Source organism: Haliotis rufescens, unplaced genomic scaffold (genome assembly GCF_023055435.1).
Source record: "Haliotis rufescens isolate VD_foot unplaced genomic scaffold, xgHalRufe1.0.p SCAF_1, whole genome shotgun sequence".
NCBI classification, from domain to species: domain Eukaryota; kingdom Metazoa; phylum Mollusca; class Gastropoda; order Lepetellida; family Haliotidae; genus Haliotis; species Haliotis rufescens.
In genome coordinates, this window is record NW_025963779.1 from 26254480 (window position 1) to 26279573 (window position 25094).

At 42.2% G+C, this 25094-nt stretch overlaps 1 protein-coding gene across 1 annotated transcript; it reads right to left on the bottom strand.

Moving 5' to 3' along the window:
* On the bottom strand, window positions 1–24368 carry LOC124131750 (proton channel OtopLc-like). Its single transcript, XM_046495221.2, has 10 exons — window positions 24273–24368; window positions 20103–20175; window positions 18562–18639; window positions 15542–15632; window positions 14436–14550; window positions 13788–14043; window positions 12803–12966; window positions 8128–8386; window positions 7542–7661; window positions 1–794 (listed from the first exon to the last, which is right to left on the bottom strand). Exons 1-10 carry the CDS (start codon window positions 24366–24368, stop codon window positions 1–3), a joined length of 2046 nt encoding a protein of 681 aa, XP_046351177.2.
* Window positions 24369–25094: the final 726 nt, after the last annotated feature.

Here is a 25094-nt window from a genome sequence, read left to right on the forward strand (position 1 = left end):
TCAGATGTGCCTCTGCATCTTCCAGGCATTTTTCCAGATATTTGATAAGCACACAGAGGAATGAAATCGATAATAAATGCCTAGAGGTACTGAAATATGAGTAAATATAGCCCATGCTTCATGTCCATAGAATTCCACCTGAATGGGGTTATGTTTGGGCTTCTGTGTTTGAAAGGTGTTCATTGCCCACATAGCGAAGTTGCACAGCAACAGAAAGGTTACCAACTCCCGACCAGGTTTCTTCCTAACCTGTATGGGTGTTGCAGCAGTCATACGATCTCCGGCCAAAATAAATATTGTCTGCATCGTAGCTTGTACCATCATCATTATATTGGAAACAATCGTCAGGGCACTCCTTTCGTCGTACGGATGTAAGATGGCAGCAACGAGACTAAAGATTGAGAAACACAACAGTCCAGTGTAGGAAATGAGGATGAGTGTGTCTTCCAGATCACCCTTGTGTTCAGAGTGGAAGCGATGATGTTTCATCTTGTGGGCAGCAATAACAAGTGCCACAGTGGTGAGCAGATAGATACAGGTGCCAGAGAGGTGTGTCAGGATAATAGCTGTGCTAGACATAGCCTCCTGGGCCGCTAGGACGTAGAACGCTATGATTGAGATGACTGACCCCACCGTGAGAAGGATGCCGAGAAATAAGCCTCGGTTGGATCCTGCACAGTCCACGCTCATTCTCTGATGGCTCATGGCTTCATCGTCTTCATCTTCGTCATCAGAATCAGTGCGGCTTCTCCTCCGTCGGTATCCAACGTTCTTCCACATTACGTATAGAATGCCTGTAAAGAAAACGTAATAGATTTGTATCACATAGGACATATGTTGACTACATCCTGTATTCTCAAAGAGTGTTCACATTTGTTAAATACTGCAGTATTATTATCATCATTACTACATGTCAATGTATTCAAGAAACACTTGCACAGAAACAAGTTCTCATGATCATAATAATCAGAAAACATTAAATGCCCTAATTCAGAGGCGACTATGCGTGTCGTAAAAGGCGACTAACGGGATCGGGTGGTCAGGCTCGCGATTATTTACAGACCGCCGTCATATAGCTGGAATATTGCTGAGTGCGGCGTAAAACAACAAACCAAACCAAACCAAAACCTAATTCAGAGTGTAATAAAATCCGGTGAGGGTGAAATCATCGTGTACTAAGCTGACGGTATGAATAACTACACATGTCTGTTAGTGTCATATTACTCCGGACTGGTACAGGCAGCAACACACACGTGCGTGCAAGTGGCTATGTACGTGCAATTATCTTGAACGCGATGTTTTCATGATTTCCCATGTCACCCCATCTAGAACAGACATCCGTCGCCAGCCATGCACGGCGATTTGCATCATCCGTCTCAGATATCACATGGCAAAATGGCCCATAATGGGAATCAACTATTAGATGTCAAAGTGGCCCATGTTGGGTCTCAACTATCATATGTCAAAGTGGCCCATGTTGGGTCTCAACTATCATATGTCAAAGTGGCCTAAGGTGGGTCTCAACTATCATATGTCAAAGTGGCCCATGGTGGGTCTCAAATATCACGTGGCAAAATGGCCCATAATGGGAATCAACTATTAGATGTCAAAGTGGTCCATGTTGGGTCTCAACTATCATATGTCAAAGTGGTCCATGATGGGTCTCAACTATCATATGTCAAACTGGCCCATGATGGGTCTCAACTATCATATGTCAAAGTGGCCTATGGTGGGTCTCAACTATCATATGTCAAAGTGGCCCATGTTGGGTGTCAACTATCATATGTCAAAGTGGCCCATGTTGGGTCTCAACTATCAAATGTCAAAGTGGCCCATGGTGGGTCTCAACTATCATATGTCAAAGTGGCCTATGGTGGGTCTCAACTATCATATGGCAAAGTGGCCCATGGTGGGTCTCAAATATCACGTGGCAAAATGGCCCATAAAGGGAATCAACTATTATATGTCAAAGTGGCCCATGGTGGGTCTCAACTATTATATGTCAGAGTGGCCCATGTTGGGTGTCAACTATCATATGTCAAAGTGGCCCATGTTGGGTCTCAACTATCAAATGTCAAAGTGGCCCATGGTGGGTCTCAACTATCATATGTCAAAGTGGCCCATGTTGGGTGTCAACTATCATATGTCAAAGTGGCCCATGTTGGGTCTCAACTATCAAATGTCAAAGTGGCCCATGGTGGGTCTCAACTATCATATGTCAAAGTGGCCTATGGTGGGTCTCAACTATCATATGTCAAAGTGGCCCATGGTGGGTCTCAAATATCACGTGGCAAAATGGCCCATAAAGGGAATCAACTATTAGATGTCAAAGTGGTCCATGTTGGGTCTCAACTATCATATGTCAAAGTGGCCCATGTTGGGTGTCAACTATCATATGTCAAAGTGGCCCATGGTGGGTCTCAACTATTATATGTCAAAGTGGCCCATGTTGGGTCTCAACTATCATATGTCAAAGTTGCCTATGGTGGGTCTCAACTATTATATGTCAAAGTGGCCTATGGTGGGTCTCAACTATTAGATGTCAAAGTGGCCCATGTTGGGTCTCAACTATCATATGTCAAAGTGGCCCATGTTGGGTCTCAACTATCATATGTCAAAGTGGCCCATGTTGGGACTCAGCTATTATATGCCACAGTGGCCCATGTTGGGTCTCAACTATTATATGCTAAAGCGGCCCATGTTGGAAATCAACTATTATATGTCAAAGCGGCCCATGTTGGGTCTCAACTATTATATGTCAAAGTGGCCCATGATGGGAATCAACTATCATATGTCAAAGTGGCCCATGTTGGGTCTCAACTATTATATGTCAAAGTGGCCCATGTTGGGTCTCAACTATCATATGTCAAAGTGGCCCATGTTGGGACTCAGCTATTATATGCCACAGTGGCCCATGTTGGGTCTCAACTATTATATGCCAAAGCGGCCCATGTTGGAAATCAACTATTATATGTCAAAGCGGCCCATGTTGGGTCTCAACTATTATATGTCAAAGTGGCCCATGATGGGAATCAACTATCATATGTCAAAGTGGCCCATGTTGGGTCTCAACTATTATATGTCAAAGTAGCCCATGTTGGGAATCAACTATCATATGTCAAAGTAGCCCATGTTGGGACTCAACTTTTATATGTCAAAGTGGCCCATGTTTGGTCTCAACTAATATATGTCAAAGTGGCCCATGTTGGGTCTCAACTATCATATGTCAAAGTGGCCCATGGTGGGTCTCAACTATCATATGTTTAAGTGGCCCATGTTGGGACTCAACTATCATATGTCAAAGTGGCCCATGTTGGGAATCAGCTTTTATATGTCAAAGTGGCCCATGTTTGGTCTCAACTAATATATGTCAAAGTGGCCCATGTTGGGTCTCAACTATTATATGTCAAAGTGGCCCATGATGGGAATCAACTATCATATGTCAAAGTAGCCCATGTTGGGAATCAACTATCATATGTCAAAGTAGCCCATGTTGGGACTCAACTTTTATATGTCAAAGTGGCCCATGTTTGGTCTCAACTAATATATGTCAAAGTGGCCCATGTTGGGTCTCAACTATCATATGTCAAAGTGGCCCATGGTGGGTCTCAACTATCATATGTTTAAGTGGCCCATGTTGGGACTCAACTATCATATGTCAAAGTGGCCCATGTTGGGAATCAGCTTTTATATGTCAAAGTGGCCCATGTTTGGTCTCAACTAATATATGTCAAAGTGGCCCATGTTGGGTCTCAACTATTATATGTCAAAGTGGCCCATGATGGGAATCAACTATCATATGTCAAAGTAGCCCATGTTGGGAATCAACTATCATATGTCAAAGTAGCCCATGTTGGGACTCAACTTTTATATGTCAAAGTGGCCCATGTTTGGTCTCAACTAATATATGTCAAAGTGGCCCATGTTGGGTCTCAACTATCATATGTCAAAGTGGCCCATGGTGGGTCTCAACTATCATATGTTTAAGTGGCCCATGTTGGGACTCAACTATCATATGTCAAAGTGGCCCATGTTGGGAATCAGCTTTTATATGTCAAAGTGGCCCATGTTTGGTCTCAACTATTATATGTCAAAGTGGCCCATGATGGGAATCAACTATCATATGTCAAAGTGGCCCATGTTGGGAATCAGCTTTTATATGTCAAAGTGGCCCATGTTTGGTCTCAACTAATATATGTCAAAGTGGCCCATGTTGGGTCTCAACTATCATATGTCAAAGTGGCCCATGGTGGGTCTCAACTATCATATGTTTAAGTGGCCCATGTTGGGACTCAACTTTTATATGTCAAAGTAGCCAATGTTGGGACTCAGCTATTATGTGTCAAAGTAGCCCATGTTTGGACTTAACTATTATATGTCAAAGTAGCCCATGTTGGGAATCAACTGTTAGATGTCAAAGTGGCCCATGTTGGGTCTCAACTATTCTATGTCAAAGTGGTCCATGTTGGGTCTCAACTATTCTATGTCAAAGTAGCCCATGTTTGGACTTAACTATTATATGTCAAAGTAGCCCATGTTGGGAATCAACTGTTAGATGTCAAAGTGGCCCATGTTGGGACTCAACTATTCTATGTCAAAGTGGCCCATGTTGGGACTCAGCTATTATATCCCGCATATACTCACAACCTTTACGTTGATTTTCTTTACTTTTTCTCCCAATACCGATATATATATCTCTCCCACTTTTGGAAGCGATTGTTCGGCCATTGCTTTTATCTGCCTTGTCCAGCTATGCATCTATGGGAACAATGCACTGGACACATCCCTCAAAATGTAGTGTCGTATGGCAAGCCGTTTTCACATTTATTACGGAATTACAGATATCTTCAATGGTTTTAAAGATATCTTGAATTGAATTGAAGATAATTCAATCGAATTGAAGATATCTTGAATGGAATTGAAGACATCTTAAATGCAGATAATTGTAGATATCTGCAGTAAAATTTAAGATATCACGAAATGAATTAATTATGTGGTGAAGCGTATAACTGATATCTTGAAAAAAATTGCTGATATCTCAAATTCGATTATTGATATCAAAATATGATTTAAAGATATCAAAATGTCATGTTTTGTTATGATGTCAATAATTCAATTCCTGATATCTTGAAACTAAATACAGATATCAATTATATAATTATTGATATCTTCATTTGTTGCCATTATTAAAGATGTTACATTAATAATGTTACTTATATTAGATTACTGATATCAATAATTGATATAAAGATATCATCAGAATTTTTAATGATATCTTTAATTGGATTTTTTATATCAGTAGCGGTCAGAATTAATGATATCTTGAATTGAAATAAAGATATCTGTAATGCATTTGTGGATATGTATAACTTATTTCAAGAAATCTTGAATTGAATTTAAGATATCTTGAATTTATTTCTAATATATTTATGTACACTAGAATGGTAATTGTTTAATAATATCTTAAATATATTTAGAGATATCACAAACTAATTTGTTGATATCACCGTAACATTTTAAGATATCAGTAATTGTATTATGGATATCAGAAATGAATTTAAGATATCTCTAATTATTTTTTGATATCTTAAGAACATTATTGATATCTTTAAATAAAATACCGATATCTTTAAAACAATTGAAGATGTCTGTAATTCCGTAATAAATGTGAAAACGGCTTGCCATAGTGTCGTCCAATTTACGACGTCATCAAGTTACGAGCGCATGTTAGAATCAATAGAAAGTACGTCATGATAGAACCATGTTCATGCGATTTATCGCGTAGCTATTTTATATAGGTTTATAACAGCTGTTAAATTGTACGTTCAAATGTTGGGATATAGCAACATTTTCAGTAACGCCGTTGTAGATTTAAGATCCACGTTCGAAGTTGCATTGATTGCACACCAGTGGTAGACATCTGTCACTTTGAGCTGTGGGGGGTTGGAGAGGAAAAAGATACATTCGTGTCAACAAAGGCAGGTAGCGGAAAATCACTTTCATACGAAAGTGTACCAGTCGTGAATGTTGATTTTGTGAAACTTTCTCTGTTTGGACTATCGATATGTGCCATAGTCAAATCATATTTAGCTCAGGAATGTGGGCTTGATGTGGCAGGGGTGGAAACAAGACTTTGATAAAAAGTCTAATGGACGCTCTTGCCTCGCGAAGATGTGGTAGAGAGGAAATGTACATCATTTCCCAATTCGAAGTTAGCGGTGTAACGCTTTACGTCGCAGGTATGCACTAATCAATATCGTCGTCATGCAGGCCGCTTTGTAAATTAAACTATGTAAGCGCGTTTTTCTGTGCGTTGTGTTTTGATTTCATGTAGAACGTCATTATGCCTCACACTCAGGCTTTATGCACACTGTAACATGCATTTAACTTAGAGAAATATTTTCTTTCTCTTGGAGTATTAGAAACACTCATAAACCTTCACAGACACTCGGGGGCAAAACAAAGTAAACATTGTTTACTTTTTTTATGTAATTGATATTTGAAAGAACAGTTGTTAAGTTTGAGTATGCTTGCCGTAAAAGGTGACTATGCTTGTCGTAAAAGGCGACTAATGGGATCGGGTGGTCAGGCTCGCTGACTTGGTTGATGCATGTCATCGATCCCAATTGCGTGGATCGATGCTCATGATATTAATCACTGGATTGTCTGGTCCGAACTCGATTATTTACAGACCGCCGTCATATAGCTGGAATATTGCTGAGTGCGGCGTTAAACTACAAACCAACCAACCAATCATTCCTGCAACAAAATCATCTGTGGCTGTGTACTTGTGTTCAAACATAAGTTGGTTCAATGAAGACTGGAGTAAGAAATGAATTTGCAAACACATGGCCCCTACGATGTTTAAAATTGTGTAAATCTGTGCTTAAAAAAATGCAGATTATTGATTTCCCAAGATACGAGTACATGTATGTCTAAGATACCCATCAGCAGTTGTGTATTATGCGAACATTTTTTGTTAAATTAAAAAAATGCAATCAAATTATATTTTATAAAATATAACCATGTAGAATCATTCTTTGAATGCTGACTAGGCGCCAATACAGTTCATTTTTTTATATAATATCACTAACTATGGTAAAATAAACGGTTTGCAGACACAGTCAGACTGGTCCTAACTCAAATATTTTCATTCTCCATGACATAGTGAATAGAAAGATTCACTCACTCACTTATCGTGAACGTCTTTCTCTCCTTGTACCACAGTCAGCTAGGGTACAGGGCTATTCCAATTTTCTAAGGCGCTGCAATTTACTGTGCACAGGTGCGTGCCTTCAGCGCGCCAAAAACCTGTGATCGTGGGTTCGAGTCCCGGATGATTCATTGTCTTTGTTTCTCAATACCATACCCGTGCTCGTGGTTTCACTAAAGTGGTGAGACATTTCGGGCCTCCCTAGCAACATCAAGCTGACACGCCTTGATATAACTGGAATACTGTTCGAAGCGACGTTCAACCAAACTCACCCGCTCTACGTTCAGCTAAACTACGTAGCCCAAATAACCAGTGGCTGCACACTTACCTGCACACATCAGGCTGTACTCAATAGTGCATGGGTACAGGTAGGGGCCTGAGGACTCGACAAGCTCAGTCATGATAGTTTTCTGTGGACAGACATCTCCAGTCGACGTCAACACTGATGCTGCAGAACAAAATCCGTCATGATAAATCATCATCATCATCATCATCATCATCATCATAATCATCATAATAATAATGTACGCATGTGTCCTTTCTACAGACGAATTAGGCTTTGAAAAGATACACTTCGCCCATTAATGTCGCGGTAATATCGCGATACTCCTCCATCACAATATGTTCCTTTGCAATCGACCTCAGGCCTGTATTGCGGCACAATTGGTATTGCTATTGTGGTACAATTGCGTTAGTATCGTAACACTATCGCGCCACCATTACGCCCATATCGACATACCATTGCGCCACTATGTGCATTTAACATACAATTATTCCGTGGCTTCCGCACTATTTGCACGGCAACGTTTCTCCACTTTAACTGTATTATCATGACACTATCGCCATTACACAACACTTATAAGTTATAAAAGAAAGTGCATACATATAGACTCCCCTAAGACAAATAACGATACCTTGAAGCGCCCGTCCGTGTATAAGTGTTGTGTTGTCCTCATCCCACAGAGACTCATTGGCATGACCGTTTGTACCATAGCTTACTGTGTGGTCGGCGTGGTAGTCATGGTGATGACTCTCGTTATGTTGACCACGATGGTGCGTGTGTATCGTGTGCAACGTCTCAACGACGATACTCCTAAACCAGACACATATATTTGCAGCACACATGTGCATCAGCCCAAACCTTGCAATGATCTTGTAACGATGGATGCACATCTGAAACAGTAAACATCCACCTGTATCCAATCCTCGGTCTTCCAGTGTATTAGTGGATTAATTTCCAAACAAAACAAAATAAAATGACTTTACAATTTTCATCTATCATATAACTAACTTAGCACGATATATCTCTCCCTAGTGTTTGACGGCGATTGCAAGCATCGTGTATTTCGAATCGTGCTCACAACGAAGCTGTGGTAGCGAAAGCGTCGAGTGTATTTATCGCAATAGAAAAGACCATTCGTCACAACTCGTCCCATTCCAAGGAGATTCGTCCCCCTATCGATAAATGTTCTGTTCGAATGTACAACAAACCAATCAGACTGCATGCATTACTTTAAGTACTTCAGGCAAAGAATCCCTCAGGAATAATTTTTGAATTTGCATATGTCTTGCATCTAAAACATACGGCCAAATGTGTTCAAACATGCCGTATAATACCGCAAGTATAATACCCACGCCACCCTTCTCCCAGTTACACATGACTCACGTACATGACACACAAGGATTTACACCCACACCACCCTTCTCCCAGTTACACATGACTCACGTACATGACACACAAGGATGTACACCCACACCACCCTTCTCCCAGTTACACATGACTCACGTACATGACACACAAGGATTTACACCCACGCCACCCTTCTCCCAGTTACACATGACTCACGTACATGACACACAAGGATTTACACCCACACCACCCTTCTCACAGTTACACATGAGTCACATACATGACACACAAGGATTTACACCCACACCACCCTTCTCACAGTTACACATGACTCACGTGCATGACACACAAGGATTTACACCCACACCACCCTTCTCCCAGTTCCACATGACTCACGTACATAACACACAAGGATTTACACCCACACCACCCTTCTCCCAGTTCCACATTACTCACGTGCATGACACACAAGGATTTACACCCACACCACCCTTCTCCCAGTTATACATGACTCACGTACATAACACACAAGGATTAACACCCACGCCACCCTTCTCCCAGTTACACATGACTCACGTACATAACACACAAGGATTAACACCCACACCACCCTTCTCCAAGTTACACACGACTCACGTACATGACACACAAGGATTAACACCCACGCCACCCTTCTCCCAGTTACACACGACTCACGTACATGACACACAAGGATTAACACCCACGCCACCCTTCTCCCAGTTACACATGACTCACGTACATGACACACAAGGATTAACACTCACATCACCCTTCTCCCAGTTGCACATGAGTCACGTACATGACACACAAGGATTAACACCCACGCCACCCTTCTCCCAGTTACACATGACTCACGTACATGACACACAAGGATAAACACCCACACCACCCTTCTCCCAGTTACACACGACTCACGTACATGACACACAAGGATTAACACTCACATCACCCTTCTCCCAGTTACACATGAGTCACGTACATGACTCACAAGGATAAACACCCACGCCACCCTTCTCCCAGTTACACATGACTCACGTACATGACACACAAAGATCTACACCCACACCACCCTTCTCCCAGTTCCACATTACTCACGTGCATGACACACAAGGATTTACACCCACACCACCCTTCTCCCAGTTATACATGACTCACGTACATAACACACAAGGATTAACACCCACGCCACCCTTCTCCCAGTTACACATTACTCACGTACATGACACACAAGGATTTACACCAACACCACCCTTCTCCAAGTTACACACGACTCACGTACATGACACACAAGGATTAACACCCACACCACCCTTCTCCAAGTTACACACGACTCACGTACATGACACACAAGGATTAACACCCACGCCACCCTTCTCCCAGTTACACACGACTCACGTACATGACACACAAGGATAAACACCCACGCCACCCTTCTCCCAGTTACACATGACTCACGTACATGACACACAAGGATTAACACTCACATCACCCTTCTCCCAGTTGCACATGAGTCACGTACATGACACACAAGGATTAACACCCACGCCACCCTTCTCCCAGTTACACATGAGTCACGTACATGACACACAAGGATAAACACCCACACCACCCTTCTCCCAGTTACACACGACTCACGTACATGACACACAAGGATTAACACTCACATCACCCTTCTCCCAGTTACACATGAGTCACGTACATGACTCACAAGGATAAACACCCACGCCACCCTTCTCCCAGTTACACATGACTCACGTACATGACACACAAAGATCTACACCCACACCACCCTTCTCCCAGTTCCACATTACTCACGTGCATGACACACAAGGATTTACACCCACACCACCCTTCTCCCAGTTATACATGACTCACGTACATAACACACAAGGATTAACACCCACGCCACCCTTCTCCCAGTTACACATTACTCACGTACATGACACACAAGGATTTACACCAACACCACCCTTCTCCAAGTTACACACGACTCACGTACATGACACACAAGGATTAACACCCACGCCACCCTTCTCCCAGTTACACATGACTCACGTACATGACACACAAGGATTAACACCCACATCACCCTTCTCCCAGTTACACATGAGTCACGTACATGACACACAAGGATTAACACCCACACCACCCTTCTCCCAGTTACACATGACTCACGTACATGACACACAAGGATTTACACCCACACCACCCTTCTCCCAGTTACACATGACTCACGTACATGACACACAAGGATGTACACCCACACCACCCTTCTCCCAGTTACACATGACTCACGTACATGACACACAAGGATTTACACCCACGCCACCCTTCTCCCAGTTACACATGACTCACGTACATAACACACAAGGATTTACACCCACACCACCCTTCTCACAGTTACACATGAGTCACATACATGACACACAAGGATTTACACCCACACCACCCTTCTCCCAGTTACACATGACTCACGTGCATGACACACAAGGATTTACACCCACACCACCCTTCTCCCAGTTACACATGACTCACGTACATAACACACAAGGATTTACACCCACACCACCCTTCTCCCAGTTCCACATTACTCACGTGCATGACACACAAGGATTTACACCCACACCACCCTTCTCCCAGTTATACATGACTCATGTACATAACACACAAGGATTAACACCCACGCCACCCTTCTCCCAGTTACACATGACTCACGTACATAACACACAAGGATTAACACCCACACCACCCTTCTCCAAGTTACACACGACTCACGTACATGACACACAAGGATTAACACCCACGCCACCCTTCTCCCAGTTACACACGACTCACGTACATGACACACAAGGATTAACACCCACGCCACCCTTCTCCCAGTTACACATGACTCACGTACATGACACACAAGGATAAACACCCACGCCACCCTTCTCCCAGTTACACATGACTCACGTACATGACACACAAGGATTTACACCCACACCACCCTTCTCCCAGTTACACATGACTCACGTACATGACACACAATGATTAACACTCACATCACCCTTCTCCCAGTTACACATGAGTCACGTACATGACACACAAGGATTAACACCCACGCCACCCTTCTCCCAGTTACACATGAGTCACGTACATGACACACAAGGATAAACACCCACACCACCCTTCTCCCAGTTACACACGACTCACGTACATGACACACAAGGATTAACACTCACATCACCCTTCTCCCAGTTACACATGAGTCACGTACATGACTCACAAGGATAAACACCCACGCCACCCTTCTCCCAGTTACACATGACTCACGTACATGACACACAAAGATCTACACCCACGCCACCCTTCTCCCAGTTCCACATTACTCACGTGCATGACACACAAGGATTTACACCCACACCACCCTTCTCCCAGTTATACATGACTCACGTACATAACACACAAGGATTAACACCCACGCCACCCTTCTCCCAGTTACACATTACTCACGTACATGACACACAAGGATTTACACCAACACCACCCTTCTCCAAGTTACACACGACTCACGTACATGACACACAAGGATTAACACCCACGCCACCCTTCTCCCAGTTACACATGAGTCACGTACATGACACACAAGGATTAACACCCACGCCACCCTTCTCCCAGTTACACATGACTCACGTACATGACACACAAGGATTAACACCCACACCACCCTTCTCCCAGTTACACATGACTCACGTACATGACACACAAGGATTAAAACCCACACCACCCTTCTCCCAGTTACACATGACTCACGTACATGACACACAAGGATTTACACCCACACCACCCTTCTCCCAGTTACACATGAGTCACGTACATGACACACAATGATTTACACCCACACCACCCTTCTCCCAGTTACACATGACTCACGTGCATGACACACAAGGATTTACCTTCGAATTGAGAAATATGAAGTATAGTTGTGTGAATGTGAAGATGAGGTGGAGAAAGGGTTCTGCTGACTTCATGATGTTGGAACAGTGTGCGAGGCCGTCTTCATACACCAGGTATTGCCCGAAGTGGAGGCCACTGTGGATCATGCTACCGATACCGAAACCTGCAGGGAAACACATACAATTATATACTGACTGTCTCGAATGCTTAAGGTTTCACACACTCACAGACGCCTTTGTAAGGACAGTGGTCCACATCCAAATTAAAGGCTTTCTTAAGGCAATTGTCAAATAAAACTCCTTTCCAGCTGCTGTATCTACGTTTGGGTGGCTGATTGGTCTAACGGGCCAAACATATATGAGCAGAGTTACGTCCTTTGACTGTGCCAGGATCCGCTAATCGTGAGTTCGAATACCAAATTCGACTCTCGTATGATCATTGGTTTATTAGCACCACAGCCCTGCTTGTTGGGTTCACTTTGATAAGACCTGACTGACTCGCCCACATGAAGATTTCGCTCAGTCATAAACAGCTGTTCTAAAGTTCTCGCTTCCTTTCCATTTGTATGGGTTCTCTGCGCTTGTAAACGGCAGAGGAAATTCAAAACTAACATATCGTTTTAAGAAAATCAGAAAATACGCCATCGTGTCACTTGATGATTTGGTCCATCACGTGACTGTCCGGGTTGTTTACAACGTCGTCGCAAGGCAGGAGTACAGCTGTGCGACGTCCAGCAACAAACAGACTCTTACTTCGCATGCACATTGTGGGTCCTACACGGTTACCCTTTTCGCGAACCCCTGGTGTCATTACAGATTTTCAATGATCCATTCATATTTTGCCTTTTATTTTTCCATGTAATTCTTTTTCGGCGGATAATCGAGCCTGGTTATCCTCTGGCATTGACGTTTTATATTTTCTTGTAATGTGTGAGAGAGAAACGAGTAAAAATATCCATAATGCAACATTTATTTATTTACATACCGACGGCACCAAGGCGTAAGTAGAAACTGCCGGTATGAGGAGATACGTCTACAGAGATATGCCTCCTGCGCTTTCCTCTCGTTGACGAGGAGTCATCTGCCTTGGTGGAGGTCTTTGCCCACCCTCTCGTGATGGAAATTGATCGTGTCAGCGTCTTCGTCAGCAATTCCGTCTTGAGTTTCTTCCTCCGGAGCAAGTAAGCGTAGACGTAGACGAGGAAGATGATGCTGACCACGTACAGGTAGATGTAAAAACCCTGAGATGAAGGATATATTCTCATTACATGACTCTCGAAAGCTGCTGTTAATAAAAGAATATTAATATTGTTTCATACAGTGTGTTTGAGATGTGGCCATAATAACACGCCGGGATTCGATGGTTCGAATCCCAGATACGTCAAGATTATGACCCTTGGCTTGTTGCAAACTTCTACCACATTGTACCTTAATTTCGTCACTTTGGTCGTTCTTCCTACATTAGGCCTATAACTGATATACTGTTCAAAGCGGCGTTACGCCAACTCACTCACTCAACTCAACTAAGTCAGCGAGCCTGACCACCCGATTCCGTCAGTCGCCTGTTACGACAAGCCTGGGTTGCTGAAGACCTATTCTAACCCGGATCTTCACGGATCTGTTAAATACCAACCTCAAATGCGTACATGTGCCTTGTGGTCACAAAGGACTCTGTGATTGGTATGACTGATCCCAGCACCACCAGCAATATGCCGTACAGTCCACTCAGCATCAGGAACAGGCTGCCTCTGAAGGAAAAGACCATCTCCAGTAGGGGTGATAATAACATAGGCATGTATACTCAACAGAAAAAGAAACTGATCATATACTGTGACATTTTAGAAGCCTTTTACTGAAACTTTATCTTTGAAGATTTAAGGTGGGCCAGGTTTTAAGAATTAACGAGTGACTATGGTTTTACGCCGATTTAGCAATATTCCCGCAATATCACGGCGAGATACACCTGACATGACCAGATGGTCGGGGTGGGGGTTGGGGCGGGTTCATTCCTCTATAGAGATGTGCGGCAGTTTGAGATGGAGATGGAAAACTACGTTTGGCGTGTGTTTCTTTTGAAGCATCATTGAAACCTACACTGGTGCATCAAGCTGCGGTACGAATGTCCCTCAGAATAAAAAATCAGACAGCAATCGGACACAGACACAGTTTTGTGTCACAAATTTGTAGATGTGTATATAGTCAACAAGTTTCACCGTAATACCAACTGACAAAGACTGAAGTAGTGAGTGAGTGAGTGAGTAGGGTTATACGCCGCTTTTAGCAATATTCCAGCAATATCACGGCGGGGGACACCAGAAATGGGCTTCACACATTGTACCCATGTGGGGAATCGAACCCAGGTCTTCGGCGTGACGAGCGAACGCTTTAACCACTAGGCTACCCGACCGCCCCAAAGACTGAAGTACTAGATTCCGCGGTGATGCGGCCATCAAACCATCTGTTTCAATCAGAGGTGATTATCGTTGGTTTCACCATTAAAGCTGATGCGCCGTGATATAACTGGATAACTGTTAAATTAAAAACGGCGTTAAACCAAACCCAATCACTCACTCACTCATACATCTGCTTCGGTCTCGCGCGCAAGACACACACAATCATGACACAACCTTTATTTGTGGAACTGCTTCTTCCATGTTGTTTGTGATCATGTAACTTTGCAACAGGTATGTAAACCCATACATTGGAAGAATATAGAATAAATAGAATAGAACATCTTACTTGACGTCCATGACTTTCACAGCTGCAGATGCGCCACAGTTCCCGTCAGTCGTGTCGCTGAATGTAGGCAGCATTTGAGCATCTTCACTTCCTGCTGGGAAAAAATGTAGTGTTCATTATCATGGTCATGTAGCGGTCATCTAGTGGTCACGCCGCGGTCAGCCAATAAGATAAGTACGTGTCAGTTTAACTTCAGAGCTAGTCTGTCTTACAGACCCTGATACAAATATATATCAAATACAGCCCATGCAAGTCTATAATGTTTGGCAAGTCTAGATCACTGCAGTATCTGAAAATGAAGAGAGTCACTGGGCTCCTTTTTATTATATTTTTATTAAGATAAATGAACAACTGGTTTCATTTCAGAGACTAGATTTTAGTCTACTTCAGAGCACACACATGAATGTTTACGTTTCAATACTTCAAAGTCAAACCTTTTTTATTTTTACCTTCTTCGTGTTCGTCAATATAGAACATCGTACGTCCAGCCGACCGCGTCTATTTGTTACCTTTGAATACAAACACGACGTAGGGGCTTCAGAAAAAAATCATTTTACGACGTTCAGCTTGTACACGACTGCCGCCACCTTGACTTGTTGGGTGGTTCCAGATACAATTGTTTCATGACTCAATGTTTTGCATTTTACGCGAGGCGATGAGAAAATAGTACTATCCCAAATATCAATAATAAATTTGAAAAACAATAGACAGATGTCCTGTCGTCATAGAATCAATCACTTCGCGAACTACTGATTTTCTTAGCCTGATAATGATTTAGTGGGAATTGTCCTCAAAGACATCTTGTTTGTACGTATCATGGCTCTCCTCTTCGCGCCAGGCATGCTACTCTGGCTGGGATATTTACATGTTGCTTAAGACAAAAATCAGTAGCCTGTCCACTTGTGAAGAATGACACAGATACAATCGAATACACGTATGGTTCAGCGAACCTGAGATGGGTTCGTTTCCAAACACCCCCTCAGGCTCAGGACAGACGGATATAGTGACAGATATCACACCATGGTAGAATCTTACACATAGTCCTTTAAAGATAGATTTATTCTATTATTTGTGTCCATATGATGTTGCTGTCTATGTCTACATGCGGTAATTAGTGTCGCTTCGACAAGAGTGTCGCTTTGGTGAGATCAAGCGATATCTCCTAGGGGATACATCGCTGCAATGAAACTGCATCACAATGCTTTGCAGAGCATTGTGACGTCGTCGTTACCATCACGTCACAACCAAATGACACCAAATGACAAATGACGCTGAAGTAGGTTAGCCGCCCCTTTTCCTTTTAAGACAATCGTTACTTATGCTTATTAACTGAAGAAGAAGAATGATTTCGGATGATAAATAGAAATATATCCACACTTTCCGATTAATCATCGATAAAAGTTTAAATCTCCTCGGCAAGCCTCGCATTGCTTTTAACTTGTATCGACTCATGTAGGTATATTTGAAACTCTGAATTTTCTATATGTGACACTAATATATTGTCTTTGATTATTGTCCCGTGAAGATCCGGGTTAGAATTGGTCTTCAGCAACCCATGCTTGTCGTAAGAGGCGATTAACGGGATCGGGTGGTCAGGCTCGCTGACTTGGTTGAGTTGAGTGAGTGAGTTTGATGAGTGAGATCCGGGTTAGAATTGGTCTTCAGCAACCCATGCTTGTCGTAAGAGGCGATTAACGGGATCGTGTGGTCAGGCTCGCTGACTTGGTTGAGTTGAGTGAGTGAGTTTGGTGAGTGAGATCCGGGTTAGAATTGGTCTTCAGCAACCAACCTATGCTTGTCGTAAGATGCGACTAACGGGATCGGGTGGTCAGGCTCGCTGACTTGGTTGAGTTTGGTGAGTGAGATCCGGGTTAGAATTGGTCTTCAGCAACGTTTGGTGTCCGGTGCAATGGGAGACATTAAATTTGTACCCAATCGCAATATTATCAATCTTTAATGTCTATGTACTGTCAGAAAACAAGATCTTCAGCAAGCGATACTTGTCGTTAGAGGCGACGAATGGGATTGGGTGTAGCCAGGCTCGCTGACTTGGTTGACGCATGTCATCGTACCCCAATTGCGCATATATATATGCTCATGACGTCATATCACTGGATTGTCTGACCAAGACAAGATTATTTACAGACCGCCGAATATATGCATGAATATTGCTGCTTGATCTTTAAAGAACAAACAAACACATAAACAAACTTTGATAAATAATGGTAATTATTAACTTAAAATAGTAAGTAGATGACTTGCTTTATGACTGCTAAACATCCTAAGGCGCCGCGATTCGCTGTGCAGAGTTGCGTCACTTGGGCACGCCAAAAAACAATGATTGTGGGTTCAAATCCCGGTTCGCCCCGATTATGTTTCTAGGTTTGTCAGCACCATACCCGTGCTCGTGGGTTTCACCGAAGTGGTAAAAGTCTGAGACCTGCATCACTTCGGGCTATCCTCCCACACTAAGCTGACACGCCTTGATATAACTCAGTCTGGAATACTGTTAAAATCGGCGTTAAACCCAACTCACTCCCTCACTCACTGAAATGATGCAAGTAATGGGTACCACGGCGTGAACCTGAACACTAGAACATATCCCCTTGGACTTATTGAATCGTTATGGCAAATCAGATTCAGGAGGATTGTTCTTAATTCTCTGTGTATTTCACTCTCATACCACATGTAAATTAGTCTGAGGCGTAACTGTACGTGACGTTACTGGATGATTATCGGACATCACGAAGTGATTTGCTAAATTGTTGCTAACGTCCACTGTTGGGGTGAACGTACAGTAAACTACGGTTATAACGAACTCAAAGGGACTACTAATTTTAGTTCGTTATAACCGTAATTCGTTATAAGCATATATACAGCATAACTACAGCATATAGTCGGGATTAAAAAGTTAGTTCGTTATATCCGTTAGTTCGTTATAAGCGTGTTCGTTATAACCGTAGTTTACTGTAGTTTGATAGACTGGGGTTCTGTTGGAAGTGGAAGCAGGAATCACTTACCGTCAATATTCTGCGAGCTGCCATTCAGGTCTCGCGAGTTTGAATCTTGGGGCAGGAAGAAAGTCACTGTGCCATCCCCTGCATAAAAGAACATGACACTCAAACATCGGAGATAGTTTGGGCGGAGAAAGTGATTTAAAGATCGGAGATAGTTTGGGCGGAGAAAGTGATTCAAAGATCGGAGATAGTTTTGGCAAATAGCCAGTCCGGTTTACAGGGTTCGAATAACCGATGGCCTAATTTAAAGATCGGGGATACTTTAGGATGAATCGCCGTAGCATGACTCAATCGAGAAGCATATAATATAGCAAATATGTTTCCATTTCATCTGGCAGGCGGGGTAGCCTAGTGGTTAAAGTGTTCGTTATCCTCGCCGAAGGGTCGGGTTTGATTCTCCACACGGGTGTAATGTGTAAAACCAATTGTGTATGCACACCACCACCCCCCACCACCCCACCACCCCACCCCCCTCCCCCCCCACACACACACCACCACCACCCCCCCACACACACACACCCCTGCCGTGATATTGATTTAATATTGCTCAAGGCGGCGTAAAACCATACTCACTCACTCAATTTCATCTACTTGCGGATGTGAGCCATGCTGGATTATATAGAAGGCGGATATAATATAGCAAATATGTTTCCATTTCATCTGGCAGGCGGGGGAGCCTAGTGGTTAAAGTGTTCGTTATCCACGCCGAAGGGCCGGGTTCGATTCTCCAAACACGGGTGTAATGTGTAAAACCGATTGTGTATGCACACCACCCCCACCCCCACCCACCCCTACACACACACACACACACACACACACACACACACACACACACACACACACACACACACACACACACACACCACCCCCACCCCCCCCCCCCCCCCCCCCCCCCCACACACACACACACACACACACACACACCACCCGACACACACACACCCCTGGGTGAGCCATGCTGGATTATATAGAAGGCGGATAACAGAGCCAAATTATTCAAAGATCGGTGATAGTTTTGGACGAGGGCAAGGTCGGTTTAAAGTAAGGTCGGATAACAAATAGCCTGATTTAAGATTGAACATACTTTTAGCCAGTGTTTATGGATCGCGTGAAAGGGGACCTTATTTGGAGATTGGAGACAGTGCAGGCGATGACAAAGCCTGTTTATAAAGAATACACCGTCGCATTGGTATATTCAAGACACATGCGTGAAGGGGTTGCTTTTAACAGTACATTTTCGATGTGAAATTCTTGGGACATCAGTGGGCACGGGTGGCCCAGTCGTCTAAGGCGCCGCGATTCGCTGTGTTCGAGATTTTTTATCATATCCAAATGTCGCATTCTCGCGTTGTCGACTTTTGACAAAAAGTGCTTTGTATCAAAAACCCGCGAATGCGAGATCGCGAGAACGCGATATTTTGCCAAATCTCGCGTTCTCGCGATCTCGCATTCTCGGATTTTAGTTCGTTTCAAAAGGTCGAGATCGCGAGAATGCGAGATCGCGAGAATGTCCCTTACGGTGTTCCATAGTATGGTCGTCTTACCTGACTTTGATTCCTCCAAAGGTGAAATGCCATTCTCACTTTCTTGAGCAAACGCGACTTGAAATTGTAAAATCTGAAATTAGTATTATCCACATGTTCATATGCAGAAGTTATCTTCACATTCTCCAGTAAAACACATGTATACATTTCATTAATCAGAAGTAATGTAAGTTTAAATTCAAACGTATTGTACAGTTCTAACATAAAGTGAAACTTTTCCCAGATAACACTTAACACTTGATAAACACAAACTTAGTATAAAAATAGGATAAAAATCAAAACCGTAGTTACGATAATATAAATTTATGTAGTCATGCAAAATCACTTGCACGACTATATGTAGTTTATTAAAAGTCACGTCTATCGTTAATGTATATATTTTAAAATTTCAAATACTCCTTAAATTGCAATACATATGAAATTTTATCATAACACCACCAATCTGTAATCTGTAATTCGAAACTAATATTACTCATTTCAAAAGCCCATGTTTGTACAAATATTAGAAAAGTAATGATCGATTTACATACAAAATATTTCAGAAAAAAATCAACACATACCATCTGAACTGAACGCCAAGCAATAATCCAAAACACATACTGACCAGTGGCTACTATGCACCTTATATACTCAGCCCAACACAATAACAAAGGGTATCCTACAGAGAAGCAGAATGCACTGGGTATTCTATTTAAAGCATTGCGCAAACGCCTCTTCACTGATTTAGAAGGATTATGCAGTGGTTCAGTGGCTGACTATGCTGAATCTGTCTCCACACTGACGAGGCGATGATTACGTCTACTTATCTTGAAAATCTAAAACCAGCTGGATACAGGTGAGCTTAATATCCATTGACTCGTAAAAGGCATATAGGATTACACAAATAAGCGTCAACAGAGGGGAACGGTCATTGCCTTGCGTCACGGTGTGCGGTTATTCTTTAGTTGAAGAGACATCGGCACGTATGTTTGACTTGGTACCCTTCAATGCTAATTGCTTTTTTTAATGACTGCACTTAAAATGTATTCGTTGCGAAAAAATAAAACACCTTTCTTAAATTAATTAATTTGAAGTAAATTGGTTCATTGAAGAATGGGGTTAGAAAAAGATTTGCAACCTAACAAAATAGTTGAAATGTTGAAACTCTGTACTGAAAAAGCAAATTTGTTGATTTTCAAAGATAAGATGTCTATGATACCCACGAGCAGTTTGTTTTGTGCGATTTTTTATTATTTTTCAAGTATAGAAGTACTCTTTCCGTACTGGCTAAGAGCAAGACTGAGTACAGTTCTTTTGCACAAATATAACCGAGAGGTATATTTTTGCTCATCAGTTTATATGGACCATGTTTCAGAAGATATGTAATTCGCATTAATTCACATGTTTGAAAACCGTCCAAGTAATCAATAAGCGCTGAAAACCATTATATGTTTGATATTGATATCCAACAAAAAAGAAAGCGGATACGTACCAATTTTCCATAGTTAATTAATCAATAATTGCTAGCGTTATTGCTCGAATGGTGTTGTGTGTTTTAACAAACGTCACTGTGATCATGTTCTTATTAATCGTATTTTTACAATTCATCGCAAACTTATTTTATTAGATTAAACAAATTCTAAATTTAAAATTCAACTTCTGCCTCGAAAATGTTTCTAAAACGTGTTATGGTGAAATGTCAAGTTATTTTCAAACCCCATTAGAAATGCGCACAGCACAGAAAGGGAACGCAATTTAGTTCAGACATTTTTCACACACAAATAAGCATTCAAACTTGACAAATGGTTTGTTTGTTTGTTTGATAGATGTTGAGTGAGCAGACTGGTCGAACAATAAATTTAAGTTACAACATTTTCCTTTTTCCCTGAGGAACACATGGAATTATTATATTTGATAAATACGACTATTGTGGCAAATGTTTGAAGAGTGAAAATTCAAACAAAATATGACATTTCATATGTTACTGTCTTAATGCATAAATATCCCTTCATACGCCTGATCGGGGCGGTCGGGTAGCCTAGTGGTTAAAGCGTTCGCTCGTCACGCCGAAGACCCGGGTTCGATTCCCGACATGGGTACAATGTGTGAAGCCCATTTCTGGTGTCCCCCGCCGTGATATTGCTGGAAAAATTGCTAAAAGCGGCGTAAACCCATACTCACTCACTCACTCACTCACTCATCAATACGCCCCTTGATCGACAAAATACTTTAATAATACTTGAATAGGCTGCTTTTACTCGCCCTACATTGGGCTAGGTAACCCAGAGTTCTGTTTTACGCAGTCAATCACCTATATATCGGATCGACCATATTGAAGATTCCGGATTCGAATAGGTCCCCATCAACCTATGCTGGTCACAAGAGCCGATGAAAAGGTTCTGGTGGTCAGGTACGGTGACGCGGTTGATTGTTTGTCATCGTAATCAGACCGGGTGCGGAGTAGCTAATAATATCAACCACTGGTTTGTCTGGTCAAGACTCGATTATTTACAGACCACCTTCTGCTGGAATACTGTCAAATGCAACATTAAAAGCCAACAAACATTTGGCTTTGCAGCGACAGGATTATTTAAAGGCCGACCTTTACATAATCCTGTCTCGGCCAAGCACATTGGTATGCTTAGCATATGGTGACATTCAGCCAAGTCATACAAGCCTCATTTTAGAAGACATTTGCGACGCGCATGGGGTACTGGGTTTCTATTCTGCCTCTGAATGCCAACGGCATGAACGAATGTGCAATAGATCGCAAGAATGTGAGAATAATTATCTCAAAGCTAAAACGGAAGTTTCCTGTGGATATTCAAGGAAAGAAATGTATCCAACACACCAGGCTTGTACCAACTAATGAACATCGGGTTGTTAAAATGTGTGAACTGGCAGATTGAAGGTCATTGTACTCCGACATTGTTGCTCGAGCTATCAATCACTGGGTTTCCTGGTACAGACTCGATATCGTACAGTCCACTGTGACTTGGGTGGAAGATTGCAAACTACGGAGTAAAACCACATTCCCTCTCTTAAAGAAAGCCACCGTGTGACCATTGCACTAAAGGACCGCCTCCGTGGTCTAGTGGATACAGCGTCTGCCCGGTGAGTGGAAGGTCGATGATTCAACCTCTGGTCTCGTCATATCAACAAACGTTAAATGATGGTACTTGTTGTTACCCTGCCTGGCGTTCGGTATTATAGAGATAAAACAAGGACCGGTCGGCTCGGAGTAAATTGTGTCTGGTCTTCACGTTACAACTGCTGCATAATGTTTCTCAGTGAGCTTGGTCCATAAAACCGGCATCACACAGAGAGAGAGAGAGAGAGAGAGAGAGAGAGAGAGAGAGAGAGAGAGAGAGAGAGAGAGAGAGAGAGAGAGACGGAGAAGGTGCAGAGAGAGAATTCCATTGAGATGTTTGGGCCACGCTTTACTTCAGGTCTTTTAGACTACCTCAATGACCATCTCTAAAGGCAAGGGTTGAGGTAAGTAGACGTTTCATGAATATGATTGTACGTCAAGCAGATGCAGCGGAATATTCTACAAACTTACTGATAACTAAATATTGATCAAAATAGCTATGCCTTGCACTATATAGCTTTACCGATTGAACAAGATCAGTTTTGTCAAGGTATCTCAAATACGTTTTCTTTTCATTTCAAACCGCGTGCATTTCCTGACCAACTGGCCAACTGGGAATGAACCAAACAAGACATTTCACCATAGCACGATGGTATAACAACTGCAGAATTTGAAAGTGAAATATAGAAGTTGTGTACACTTATATTACTCCGAATAAATGTTTAGCGTTCGGTTACAAATTAAATTTACAGGATATCATTTTGGAATAACATTCCTCTAATTTCCAAGCATAGTTGGTTTATCTCCTTCAGATGATATAAAAAAAGACGATCACAGTTAGTTTTGCCCCCGGGTATAGCTTTCGAATTGGTCAATTAGTGACACCCGTTTTGCGAACCTGACAATATGAAAACAACTGAATTTGGAAATGAATAAAACATTATCGAAAATAATATTTCCAGTGCAACTAGGATCTTGTAATATATATCCGTGCCTAAACACGTTCATGATGATTTCCGGTTTTGAATTTGAACAAGCGTGACCCTTCTGCTAAAATGTCCTTCATCCGGTAATTTAACTACAATCTGAGGAAATGTTACCATCAGTTGCATATCAAAGGCATCTGCACTTGGGTAACATCTGTCAATCCCCCCTATTTCTTGCTTTTGAGACATAACGTTAGGCATAGCATCCATGCTTTAATGACGGCTTCCAGCACTACCACCTAGTTACAGACCGGGCAGTCCCACCCAGGGTGTTGTTCCCGTGCCAGACATAAGGGTGGATTTGTCACGCTTGGGATACCACCCCGAATGGAACACCACAACTGATTCGAGTTGACATATCGTTACTAGCGCAGGCATAATATCACCATCAACATTATTGTGTGTATTCCGTGAACGCCTCTAATAGGCCACTTAAAATACTTATTGCTTCTCGTGATTTTTAGGGAGGGAATATATTATTATTTTTTAATAGATTACAAAATGTATAAACGTACAAACGACTAGGTTCCGCCGTGAATCTGACCCTTTATGTATGACATAATCATTGCATTCCGATGCAAACACAAAATGTAGTGTGTTGTTTACTTTATGATTATTTACCTTCTTACATCCGAATTATCATAATTAGTCATGGTATTTTATAACCGAGTTAACCTAAAATTCGACAAGAGATATGATGATATTCTTGATGTGGATTATCAAACTTTATATCTGTGTGCATCTCGACTGTTTTCATCCTTAAAGTAGGGTATTAAAGATATGTTCAAAATATTGCTATGTTACTGTGTATTATTAATCGGGGACAAATGACTTCACACTCCAACGTGTATCCATGATTGAATGTGGATTTATTATTTAATGAAGCGCCCATAAAATATATAAAGACACTCAAGGTGTGTTCATCTGTGTTCTCGG